The 13,867-nt window shown below is 41.3% G+C and overlaps 1 protein-coding gene across 4 annotated transcripts in view; it reads right to left on the reverse strand.

Moving 5' to 3' along the window:
- The window catches only part of GALNTL6 (polypeptide N-acetylgalactosaminyltransferase like 6), a 1,179,553-nt gene that overhangs the window by 64,326 nt on the left and 1,101,360 nt on the right, over window positions 1-13,867 (reverse strand). For 3 of the 4 annotated variants that reach the window (XM_027068962.2, XM_053216709.1, XM_053216710.1), the window contains one exon: window positions 10,590-10,811. The exons of the other annotated variant lie outside the window; for it this stretch is intronic. In XM_027068962.2, coding sequence (XP_026924763.1) covers window positions 10,590-10,811 — 222 coding nt within the window. The remainder of the gene's footprint in view (window positions 1-10,589; window positions 10,812-13,867) is intronic. 4 annotated transcript variants of the gene reach the window in all.

Consider the following 13,867-nt stretch of genomic DNA (forward strand, 5'->3'; position numbering starts at 1 on the left):
TTGAACCCACAAACGGCGAGATCATGACCCGAGCCAAAGTCAGATGCTCAATGACTGAGTCACCCAGGCACCCCCCATTAAAAGGTTTTGAATGGAGGAGCGGCCTGATCTCCCATTTTTAGTGGACTATGTTGAGAATAAGCTAAAGGGAAAAAGGGCAGCAGCAGCAGAGAGATGAGTTAGGAGACAAATGCAATAATTCAGCTGAATTTGTCAAGGAAATGAGTAGCAGTTTATAGGCTAGTTATGGTCTGTAACGTCTCCTTTACAAGGTGGATTCTTACAACCAGGGCCAAAAATTGCCTAAGCACTTCATTGTTTACCCAGAATCGGGTTGGCACAGAAAATCAGGTGGAAACCATTCCAAGTACAAGCGCATAAAATAGCCAGTTACCCTGCCTTTGGCCCAGATCTCCCATAAAGGATTCTTGTGTTTACATTGTTGGAGGTCGGTGGTTCCTTTCTGTAACCGCTTTAAAAGAGCCTCACAGTCTGCATTTCCCTTTTCACTTTCTTACAAAAACAGCAATTGACCTATTACATTTATTTAGGAGCTTTGCCCATTCTAACAATTAATTTTACCTTTATAGGAAATTAAACAGCCCTTTCATATGCTGGATTGGACCCTGGAACAGAAAAGGGACATTAGTGAAAAAACGGGTGAAATCTGGATAAAATCTGTAGTTTAGTTAATAGTACTGTACCAATGCTAATCACTTAGTTTGAGTGTGCTGTGGTTAAAGTGGCAAACATAAGGTGTTAGCATTGGGACAACCGTGGAGAAGACGATATAGGAACTTTGTGTACTCCCTTTGCAACTTTTCTGCATATTTAAAATTTGCAAAATAAAAAAAGACATTAAAAAAAATCCCTCTCAAAGGGAAAAGAAAAAACATAAGAGCGATAACTTCAAAAGAGCTGTTCTAGGAGATAAAATGATCCCCAGATAGATTCTGCACATTTAGTAATTTTTATCCACTGTTAAGAAGGAGGTTGCTTTTACCCCATATATAGTTAGACACGCGTTCTCTTTTTCATCATTTCATTTAGATCACGCTGCATTTCAACACTTCTCTTGCCTCCTGTGTGAAGTGTAGATGCACCACTTCTACTCTCAGGGGTCTACTCTGCTTGGGAAACAGATGTTTTTCAAAACTGTTGACCAATCCACACGCTTGTCCCTTGGTTGCCTTTCTTTCTGCCTTCCTCCAATCTTCCAGGTCTTCATTCTTGTAACACACCCTCACTGAACAATTGCAACTGAATGCAACTGGCCCTTGAACTATAGCCCCGTTGTCTTCTTTCCCGAAACTTGAATCTGACCTTGTTTTGTACGCTGTGTTGAAACTTTGGGGAAAGAAATTTGCCATCGTGTTCAAAAAAATCTTATCTTCTCAATGTCTAATTGTTTAGACCAGAAATGACGAATGTAAATGCCCCATGGGCAGGGCAAATCACATAAAGGTGTAAGGCAGTCAAAGGTAATGACAACCTTCTACTGTAGCCTACCTGGCCTTTAGGTGGTTGTGGGAAGTTTGTGTCTTTCTGGGAAGTTGTGTCTTTCTTCTTCTTCTTCTCCTTCTTCTTCTTCTTTTTCTTCTTCTTTTTCTTCTTCTCCTTCTTTAGATCATCAATGGAGAGCTGAGAAGCCAACATGGCAGAGAAGTAAGGGGATCCATACTTCCTGCATCTCTCAAACAAAGAAGTGTAGAAGCCAAAGGACTTTGAACATGAGAGCCTGGGAGGAAAAGAGGCTGAATCTACTAGGAAGAAAATGGGAAAGCTGGAAAAAAAGATAGGTGGGTAACTGCGAACTGGGGGAGATAAAGAAAGGACAAGTGGGCACGGAGTGGAGGGACCCCCCTCTGCGGAGAGACAAAGGGAAGAGAAAGAGCAGCTAGGGAAATGCAGGACCGTATCTGGACGGGAGAAAGACCTCAGACTGAGACTGATAGGGATCCTATCTCTAACTGTGGGGCTTTCTTCAGACTGGAGCCGGCTCCCTGTTTGTGCACCTAGGGAGGCAGGGAGCCAGGCCTGGGTATGGGTGTAGGTCGGGGGCTCAGTCCGCAGGTGGAGAAAGTGGTTCCCTCCCTGGAGGGCTGCACAATAGTACAGAACCTGCCTGTGTTCACCATGCCCCGGGCACAGTGGCTGGGCTGAGGGTGCAGCCTGCAGGAGGAAAAGGCCACCGTTTCCTGGGAGTGCGGTGGGAAAAGACAAGGGCAGCCTGTGTCTGCCACCTTGGGGGGCTCCCAGTGAGGGTGGCTGCTCAGTCTGCAGTAGTAGAAGGTGGTCCTCTCTGAAGTGTGGCAGCACAGACAAAGCCAGCCAGGACCACATATCGCCGCACTGAGAGGAGCTTCCCCAGGGCCAGAGCGCATGGAGTGGGACTTTGAATCCTAGCCAAGCGCAGGGTCAGGGGAGTTGGTGGAGAGAGAAGGACCGCCCTGTCTGCGCCCGTGGCACAGTGAGAACGACTTAAACTGAGTCCACTGGTCTGGCTCCATGGGGAAGAGACTGGGGAATCACCATTCCTCTCCCCACCAGGCGGGGCCTCAGGAATCACTCCAGGTGGGTTCAGATTACACCAAACCATGCCCCATGCACTGGGTAACTGCATATCCACAAGTGGAGCGGCACAGACCCTGTGGAGAGCTCCTCCTGACGATGCAGCATTGCCTGGATTAACACTAGGTCAATTCTGGGTATATAGATATATTCTCACCTCCCTCCCCATTTCTCCTCCTTATCTCTTCCTTCCCTTGGGCTCGTTACTCTGGTTATTGGTCTGTCTAAACAGACATATTTAATCCATTATCTTGATACATGTTTTACATCTCCTTCTTTACACTCCTTTCTCTCTCTCTGGATTAAGCCTTTTGGTCGCTCTGTCTAGTCAATGTTTATTTTTTCTCCCCCCTACCCAGCCCCGCTCCTGTCATTTCTCTCTTTGTACATGCTCTTCCATTAGCACTGCTTCCACCCTCTTCTTTACTTGTAGTCAGTGTTTTTGGGTTTTTTGTTTTTAGTCTTTAGGTTTTTGTTTTTGTTTATTTGTTTGTTTGTGTTATTTGTTTGTGTGTTTGTGTGTTTTTGTCTCCTGTTTGTCTGTTTTCCTTTACAGGGCTACTCCAAGGAACAAATCAAAACACATCTGGTGGAGGGTCCAAAATATTACTACAAGTAGAGTAATAAAATAACCAAAGTCACAACAACAGAGAGCAAGTAACAATCCCTGAAAAAATACCTCCTGAAGGGTCAGACCCTGGACAGTATATAACCCTCCTTAATGTAGTAGTGCTCACAGGTGCAGAGCAAAGAACAAGCTTTTAAAACACATAAGGGACAGAAAACTAGCCAAAATGACAAAATGGAGGAATTCTCCTCAAAAGAAATTCCAGGAGGTAGCGACAGCTAACGAATTGATCCAAACCCCATATAAGCAATATAACAGAACAAGAATTTGGAATAATAGTGATAAAATTAATTATTGGGCTTGAAAAAGCATACAGGAAGCAGAGAATCTATTGCTACAGAAATCAAGGGACTAAAAATAGTCATGATGAATTGAAAAATGCTATAAATGAGGTGCAAAATAAAATGGAGGCAGCTACAGTGCGGACTGAAGAGGCAGAAGACAGAATATGTGAATTAGAAGATAAAATTATGGAAAAAGGGGAAGCTGAGAAAAAAAGATTAAAAAATCCAAGACTACGAGGGGAGAATTAGAGAACTAAGTGATGCAATCAAACGGAATAATATCCATATCATAGGAATTCCAGAAGAAGAGAGAGAAAGGGGCTGAAGGTGTACTTGAACAAATCATAGCTGAGAACTTCCCTGATCTGGGGAAGGAAACAGGCATGGAAATCCAAGAGACACAGAGAACTCCCTTCAGACGTAACTTGAATCGATCTTCTGCACGACATATCATAGTGAAACTGGCAAAATACAAGTATAAAGAGAGAATTCTGAAAGCAGCTAGGGATAAACAGGCTCTAACTTACAAAGGTAGACACATAAGGGTAGTAGACCTATCTACTGAAACTTGGCAGTCCAGAAAGGAATGGCAGGAAATCTTCAATGTGATGAACAGAAAAAATATGCAGCTGAGAATCCTCTATCCAGCAAGTCTGTCATTTAGAATAGAAGGAGAGATAAAGGTCTTCCCAAACAAACAAAACCTGAAGGAATTCTTCACTACTAAATGAACCCTACAAGAGATCCTAAGGGGGACTTTGTGAGTAAAATGTTGCAAGGACCACAAAGTACCATAGACACCACTACAAGCATGAAACCTACAGATATCACAATGATGCTAAACCCATATCTTTCAGTAATAATACTGAACGTAGATGGACTAAATGCTCCAACCAAAAGACATAGGGTATCAGAATGGATAAAAAAACAAGACCCATCTATTTGCTGTCTACAAGAGACTCATTTTAGACCTGAGGACCCCTTCAGATTGAAAGTGAGGGGATGGAGAACTATCTATCATGCTAATGGAAGTAAAAAGAAAGCTGGAGTAGCTATACTTATATCAGACAAACTAGACTTTAAATTAAAGGCTGTAACAAGAGATGAAGAAGGGCATTATATAATAATTACAGGGTCTATCCATCAGGAAGAGCTAACAATTATAAATGTTTACACACTGAATTTGGGAGCCCCCAAATATATAAAATATTTAATCACAAACATAAGCAACCTTATTGATAAGAATGTGGTAATTGCAGGGGACTTTAATACTCCTCTACAGCAATGGATAGAACATCTAGACAGAGAATAAATAAAGAAACAGGGGCCCTGAATGATATATTAGATCAGATGGATTTGACAGATATATTTAGAACTCTGCATCCCAAAGCAACAGAATATACTTTCTTCTTGAGTGCACATGGAACATTCTCCAAGATAGATCACACACTGGGTCACAAAACAGCCCTTCATAAGTATACAAGAATTGACATCATACCATGCACACTTTCAGACCACAATGCTATGAAGCTTGAAATCAACCACAGGAAAAAGTCTGGAAAACCTCCAAAAGCATGGAGGTTAAAGAACACCCTACTAAAGAATGAATGGGTCAACCAGGCAATTAGAGAAGAAATTAAAAAATATACAGAAACAAATGAAAATGAAAATACAACAATCCAAACGCTTTGGGATGCAGTGAAGGCAGTCCTGAGAGGAAAATACATTGCAATCCAGGCCTATCTCAAGAAACAAGAAAAATCCCAAATACAAAATCTAACAGCACACCTAAAGGAAATAGAGGCAGAACAGCAAAGACAGCCTAAACCCAGCAGAAGAAGAGAAATAATAAAGATCAGAGCAGAAATAAACAATATAGAATCTAAAAAAAACAGTAGAGAAATCAATGAAATGAAGAGTTGTTTTTTTGAAAAAACAAACAAAACTGATAAACCTCTAGCCACGTTTCTCAAAAAGAAAAGGGAGATAACCCGAATAGATAAAATCATGAATGAAAATGGAATTATTGCAACCAATCCCTCAGAAATATAAGCAATTATCAGGGAATACTATGAAAAATTATATGCCAACAAACTGGACAACCTGGAAGAAATGGACAAATTCCTAAGCACCCACACACTTCCAAAACTCAAGCAGGAAGAAATAGAAAATTTGAACAGACCCATAACCAGTGAAGAAATTAAATCAGTTATCAAAAATCTCCCAACAAATAAGCCAGGACCAGATGGCTTCCCTGGGGAATTCTACCAGACATTTAAAGCAGAGATAATACCTATCCTTCTCAAGCTATTCCAAAAAATAGAAAGGGAAGGAAAACTTCCAGACTCATTCTATGAAGCCAGCATTACTTTGATTCCCAAACCAGACAGAGACCCAGAAAAGAAAGAGAACTACAGGCCAATATCCCTGATGAATATGGATGCAAGAATTCTCAACAAGATACTAGCAAATCGAATTCAACAGCACATGAAAAGAATTATTCACCATGATCAAGTGGGATTCATTGCTGGGATGCAGGGCTGGTTTAATATTCACAAATCAATCAATGTGATACATCACATTAATAAAAGGAAAGAAAAGAACCATATGATCCTGTCAATCGATGCAGAAAAAACATTTGACAAAATTTAGCATTCTTTTTTAATAAAAACCCTTAAGAAAGTTGGGATTGAAGAAACTTACTTAAACATCATAAAATCCACTTATGAAAAGCCCACAGCTAATATCATCCTCAATGGGGAAAAACTGAGAGCTTTCTCCCCGAGATCAGGAACATGACAGGGATGTCCACTCTCACTGCTGTTGTTTAACATAGTATTGGAATTCTAGCGTCAGCAATCAGGCAACAAAAGGAAATCAAAGGCATCAAAATTGGCAAAGATGAAGTTAAGCTTTCACTTTTTGCAGATGACATGATACTATACATGGAAAACCCAATAGACTGCACCAAAAGTCTGCTAGAACTGATACGTGAATTCAGTAAAGTCACAGGATAAAAAATCAATGTACAGAGATCAGTTGCATTCTTATACACTAATAATGAAGCAATGGAAAGACAAATAAAGAAACTGATCCCATTCACAATTGCACCAAGAAGCATAAAATACCTAGGAATAAACCCAACCAAAGATGTAAAAGATCTGTACACTGAAAACTATAGAAGGCTTATGAAGGAAAGTGAAGAAGATACAAAGAAATGGGAAAAATATTCCATGCTCATGGATTGGAAGAATAAATATTGTTAAACTGTCAATACTACCCAAACCATCTACACATTCAATGCAATCCTAATCAAAATTGCACCAGCATTCTTCTCGAAGCTAGAACAAGCAATCCTAAAATTTGTATGGAACCACAAAAGACCCAGAATAGCAAAGGTAATATTGAAGAAGAAAACCAAAGCGGGAGGCATCACAATCCCAGACTTTAGCCACTATTACAAAGCTGTAATCATCAAGACAGCATGATAGTGGCACAAAAACAGGCACATAGACCAATGGAATAGAATAAAGACTCCAGAATTGGACCCACAAATGTATGGCCAACTAATCTTTGACAAAGCAGGGAAGAATATCCGATGGAAAAAGGACAGTCTCTTTAACAAATGGTGCTGGGAGAAATGGACAACAACATGCAGAAGGACGAAACTAGACCACTTTCTTACACCATTCACAAAAATAAACTCAAAATGGATTAAGGACCTGAATGTGAGACAGGAAACCATCAAAACCCTAGAGAAGAAAGCAGGAGAAAACCTCTCTGACCTCAGCCGCAGCAATTTCTTACTTGACACATCTCCAAAGGCAAGGGAATTAAAAGCAAAAGTGAACTATTGGGACCTCATCAAGATAAAAAGCTTCTGCACTGCAAAGGCAACCGATGGAATGGGAAAAGATATTTGCAAATGACATATCAGATAAAGGGATAGTATCCAAAATCTATAAAGAACTCACCAAACTCCACACCCGAAAAACAAATAATCCAGTGAAGAAATGGGCAGAAGACATGAATAGACACTTCTCTAAAGAAGACATCCAGATGGCCAACAGGCATATGAAAAGATGCTCAACGTCGCTCCTCATCAGGGAAATACAAATCAAAACCACACTCAGATACCACCTCAGGCCAGTCAGAGTGGCTAAAATGAACAAATCAGGAGACTATAGATGCTGGTGAGGATGTGGAGAAACAGGAACCCTCTTGCACTATTGGTGGGAATGCAAACGGGTGGGGCTGCTCTGGAAAACAGTGTGGAGGTTCCTCAAAAAATTAAAAATAGACCTACCCTGTGACCCAGCAATAGCACTGGTAGGAATTTACCCAAGGGATACAAGAGTTTTGATGCACAGGGGCACTTGTACACCAATGTTTATAGCAGCACTTTCAACAATAGCGAAATTATGGAAAGAGCCTAAATGTCTGTCAACTGATGAATGGATAAAGAAATTGTGGTTTATATACACAATGGAATACTACTTGGCAATGAGAAAGAATGAAATCTGGCCATTTGTAGCAACGTGGATGGAACTGGAGAGTGTGAAGCTAAGTGAAATAAGTTAGGCAGAGAAAGACAGATACCATATGTTTTCACTCCTATGTGGATTCTGAGAAACTCAACAGAAGACCAGCGGGGAGGGGATGAGGGGAAAAAAAAAGTTACAGAGAGGGAAGGAGGCAAACCATAAGAGACTCTTAAATACTGAGAACACAGTGAGGGTTGATGGGGGGTGGAGGGGAGGGGAAAGTGGGTGATGGGCATTGAGGAGGGCACCTATTGGGATGAGCACTGGGTATTGTATGGAAACCAATTTGACAATAAATTTCAGTAAAAAAGAAGTAAAATAAAATAAAATACACAGCTGATAGATGTAAAAAAAAAAAAAGAACATCAATGGAAGCTTTAAGTCTGTTTCCACGCAAGGTATTTTATAGATACAGATTATGATTTAGTCAGGTACTATGGGAAAATGTGATCTGTTGCAGTTTGAAGCAGTAACCATGTAGGAATAAAAATATATGTTTCCACATAAGATGGAAAAAAGCTTGATAAGATTTTAACTGGCTGCAAACCACATAATGATGCTTTGAGATCTTTAAGAGTATTTCTGAGTCACTAAGGCAAAATTGCATTTCAATTATCATGAGTCGGGGTGCTCGGTGATTCAGTCAGTTAAGCACCCAATCTTGATTTAGGCTCAGCTCATGATCTCAAGGTTTGTGGGTTCAAGCCCCCCATTACGCCCTGCACTGACAATGTGGAACCTGCTTAGGATTCTCTGTCTCCCTCTCTCTCCCTGCCGCTCCTGCACTCCCTCTCTGTCTCTCTCAAAATAAATAAATAAACTTAAAAAATTGTCATAGGTAGTAGAGGCAGGCAAACCATAAAAGGCTTTTAAATACAGAGAACAAACTAAGGGTTGCTGGAAGGAGGTGGGTGGGGGATGGGCTAAATGGGTGATGGGCATTAAGGAGGCAAATTGTTGGGATAAGCACTGGGTGTTATATGTGAGAGGTGAATCACTGGGTTCTGCTCCTGAAACCAATACTCCACTGCATATTAACTATTTTGAATTAAAATAAATAAATTTTAAAAATTATTATAGGTAGTAGATATAACCTTAACCAAAAACACCTTACAAAGACACTCTCCTGCTTATCGAGTAACAAATTCCTGTATCATACAATGCGTTAGACTATGAAAGCTCTTTTGGTGGGGGGGTCTACTTTACATTTCCACTGCTATAAATTAAGCCCATGGTAGATAACTAAAACTAATAGGAGCAGACCATTATTACTAATATTCCACGGAAGCTTTAAAGAAATGTTTAAGATGCAAAGTATTAGATCAGATTACTAACTGGCCCAAGCAGCTACTATTAGGACCAGGTGCACATTCAAAAACATTTGGAAATGGAACATGCATCGATGTCCTTGACCTTGACTCTCTCCTTCACGCCTGGGGCATCCCAGGCACAGGTAGAGAACATCTTTTTGGACCCTCTCAGCGAAACAAGCAGGTGCACGTGAAACCTTTTCCAAGGGGAGCTGGAAACCCAAGAACGCTGCCTCAGTATCCTGGCCTCTCCTGCCACGTTCTGTGTTCAGACGTCTGCAAAGCCACAGACACCAACCAGGCTAAGGCATGTCCACGCCCACGACGCAAAACCAAGGACCGTGATGAAGAGGCTCCTCCACAATGCACCATAGTCAACTCCTGGCTTCTGAAAGCCTTGAGAAGTAGGACGGCGCTCGCATCCAGCCCAGCCTGCAATTTCCCCCTCACAGCCTCCTGCTAAAAGCAGATTAAATTGCTAGGATAAATCCACCCTATCCAATTTTAGTCCTTGCTTTAGCATATGCTTTTCTATGAGGAAAAGGCTATAGTAACAGGATTGAATGGAACGGAACCCAGCACAATAGTCCTTTCTATGCCAAAAGATAGATCTTCTAAATTTGGGAACCGGGACTATTCAGTTCTTTCCATTTTAAAATCATGAAGTGAAATAAAAAAGAAACGCTCCGAGGTGGAAAGGTTAGTGCTTATTTAAGGAACCCATGTTGCTCCCTCGTGTGCCACAGTTCTGGGTGTTATGGAAATGCATTTCTTCACAATTCTGTACGGCACCTCTGGGTAGGAAAATAGTCAAGCCCCTCCATCACCTCATCCTTGCATATACAAATAGCAACAAGGCTATGCACGGTGGATGGTGAGGGATTCAATCGTGGAGATCAGGTCACATTTATTTACACAATAGCACGATAGATATTTTCATTCTCTGCAAGCTCTTATGGAAATTTCACTAACCTGAAATAAAAATATTTTCCAGGTGTATTAAAAAAAAATCCAACTGGGGAGTCAACAGCCGCCAACGGTTCTGGGTGGGACTATCAAGGCTGAGGGCAGAATACTCATCTTTGGCAACGTATGAAAAAATGTTGGACATTCATTTAGTGGAGATGATGTAAGCTAATCTTACTTGGCTGTAGAACAAAGGAGTGGGAGGTATTGGCATTCTGTCCTGTCACCTGAGCGCAGGAGTGACGGACACAAGGAAGTAAGAGCAGGGTTCATGCAGCCTCCTCACCTCCCCCCAGGCGGCTGGTGGGGGCTCCACCGGAGGGTAGTACTTAGGCACATCCCAGGCCACTGCAGCCATGAACCACTTGAAGTCCTTGCACTTGAGCTGTTTGCGCAGCTCCTTCTGGGCGGAGATGTCCCCGGTGGACAGGTGCCTGTATTCTGGGCGCCGCTGGTAAATGTACTCAGCAAATTCATCCATCCAGGTCTCAGCCACACGCTTCAGGTTCTGTGCAGCAGAAAAGAATGTCATTTATTGACTTGTGCCCTCAGAGGGTGATTTTAGTCACACTGGAAATTGAAAAAAGGAAAAAAAAAATAGACAACCTCAGACAGCGCTGGTTGGAGGCTTATTAATAAGGGGAGTTTTTTTGTAACTACAAGGGTGTGATATGATTAGTCTGAGGCCTTGCACGCATTTCTGTTTCTGGCATGGGGTTCAACTGCCAATTAGATAATTTGTCAGAGTCAGTAAAAATTCAGCTTACAGTTATATCAACTTTCTCAACTCTCCTGTTATTTCATGATTATAAATTCTTTATTTTTCACACAGAACTAAAGGATTTGAAACTGGAGATAATGAAGTTCTTAGGCATCAAATTGCTTCAACCATTTCAAGGAACAGTTAGGATCCTGGAAAGAATGAGCACAAACAAGCTGTTATTCTTTTCTCCCAATTAAAGAGGCAACCCAGCATTACTAAATTCAAGACCTTGTGTTCTGATGATATTTTCTATGTATAATACAGATGCTAAGCGGAATTCAGTAATTTACTGCACAATGAAGCATAATGAAGCTAAGGGAAGCATCAAGTAGCCAGTCTTCTCTGCAGATGTTTCCATGGGTGAAGGAAGCAGGAGGCTGTTGGTAGGGAAAAAAGCATGCTCCTTGGGGGCGGGAGACCATGTGGGTTCAGGGGAGGAAGCTGTTCAGTTTTGAGGTCAAGCAAGCAACTTACCCCCTCTAGGCCTCAGATTCCTCACCTGAGAATACACAACTAGTAAATATATACCTACATCATGGGAGTGGTTGTAGGATTAAGCAAAGTAACACCCGTAAAGGGCTCTGAATAGTACCTGGCATGAGCTAGGTACTATGGATATTATTATTAATAATTGGAGAACCTAATGTTGGGCTTGGCCACGGATGAACTGAATTGTTCCTGTGGTCTTTTTTCATGTTTATTTTTTGAAAGAGAGAGAGAGAGAGAGAGAGAGAGAGAGAGCATGTGAATGGGGGAGAGGCAGAGAGAGAGGGGGACAGAGGATCTGAAACTAGCTCTATGCTGACAGCACAGGGCCCGATGCTGGGCTCGAAATCATGAACCGTGAGATCATGCCCTGAGCTGTAGTCAGATGCTTTAACTAACTGAGCTGTCCAGCACTCTTGTTCCTGTGGTCTTTAGCTAAGATGAGATGTTCTCTGACATCTCTTCAAGCTTTAATGCTAAACGCTAGTGAGAGTGCATTGTCTAGAAGGTGTGAGTTCTGATACCCCCAGCTTGTAGCATCGTTTCATAGCTGTGTCCTTTAAGCTCTGGTTCTCGTTTGGAGTTCCAGTTTCTTATTTCAAGTGCCCAGGGGCTGGAAAGAACCCTTGCCAGTTTCTCATTTGTGCTTAGAAGATAAAGTGGGCAGAATGGCTGGAAACTTTAATAAGATTCAGGCATAAGTGACTGAAGTAAAAACTAGCGATATCTAGGAAAATCATTTTATCTTTTTTTCTAAAGATTTTATTTATTAATTTAATTTTAGAGATAGAGTGAGTGGGGGAGAGTGGCAGAGGGAGAGAGAGAGAGAGAAAATCTTTTTTTTTTTTTAAGAAAAGTTTATTTATTTTTGAGAGAGAGAGAGAGGGAGGGAACATTCAACTGATTGAGCAGGGGAGGGGCAGAGGGAGAGGGAGATGGAATTCCAAGCAAGCTCCAAGCTGTCAGCACAGAGCCTGATGTGGGGCTCGAACCCACAAACCATGAGATCATGACCTGAGCCAAAATCAAGAGTCAGATGCTTAACCGACTGAGCCACCAAGATGCTGCTGAAAATTATTTTATATTAAAAATTGCTACAGAATCGTAATTAAGGCCTGGAACTATGCCCAGAGGTCTGCTGGGAGTCAGAATCTCCAAATATCTTAGTCCTAGTAAGATTGCACCCTTTTCTTGTTCTGTCCCACTCCCTCCACCTCCAGTGTTGGTGTGAGAGTGGACATTTCTTCACATTTCTTCACCACCTCCACTGTGAAAGAATGGACATTTCTTCCATCTGATCTTGTCCCCTATGTACTCCCCACCCCTCTGCTTGCTTCCACAGTCTCCTTTATTACTTTTGGTCCCTGGTGGGCATGAAGGAGGGTTCAGTTAATATAGCAAGATGCAGAAAAGAGACAGTGCCACAAAGTCTACTGTGATTTCTTGGTTGCCTCTGTGCTCCTTCCTTTCTAAGATTCCTGACATTGAGAGTACAAGAATTTTGGGGTCACCTGGGTTGGTCCAGTTGGTTAAGCATCTAACTCTTGATTTTGGCTCCGGTCGTGATCTCACCGTTTGTGGGACTGAGCCCTGCCTGGGGGTTGGGATACTCTCTGCACCTCCCCCACTCATGCTTGCTCATGTGCTCTCTCTTTCTCTCTCTCTTAAAATAAATAAATAAACTTCAAAGAAAATTAAAAAAAAAAGAGAATGTAAGAATTTTTTCTGACATTATTTTTGGCCATCATCGTGCTGTCTGACATCTCATTGGCATTGCTTCACTCATGACACTTTCCACCCTGATTCCTGTTTACCTCAACAGATGATCAGAGTCAACATTGTTTTGCAATATTCTAGCCCTTTTCACAGATTCTGAACTGCCTGATTTGTTTGGGGAAAGACAAGGAAACAGATGATGTTTGAGGATCCTGCTCTGTGATGGCCTCAGGTACTACACTTATCTGTAATATTTAAGTAGGATTCTTCTGCATTATCTCGCTATTTACCTTTCATTCTGATAAGTGTTCTGGATGAAACACTTTGTATTCTCATCTGTCTTTGGACAGACAATTTTTATGATTAGCAAAAAGATTCAAAGATAGAATGGAAAAAAATTAGTCACTAATATGAAAACTTTATTTATATTCAAATTAATTTTTAGGCTGCAGTTACAACCTTTCCCCTAAAATCCAATTATTTTTTTTATTTTTATTTTTTTTATTAAAAAAAAATTTTTAATGTTTATTTTTGAGACAGAGAGAGACAGAGCATGAGTGGGGGAGGGTCAGAGAGAGAGGGAGACACAGAATCTGAAA

This window comes from Acinonyx jubatus, chromosome B1 (assembly GCF_027475565.1).
Source record: "Acinonyx jubatus isolate Ajub_Pintada_27869175 chromosome B1, VMU_Ajub_asm_v1.0, whole genome shotgun sequence".
Classification (NCBI taxonomy): domain Eukaryota; kingdom Metazoa; phylum Chordata; class Mammalia; order Carnivora; family Felidae; genus Acinonyx; species Acinonyx jubatus.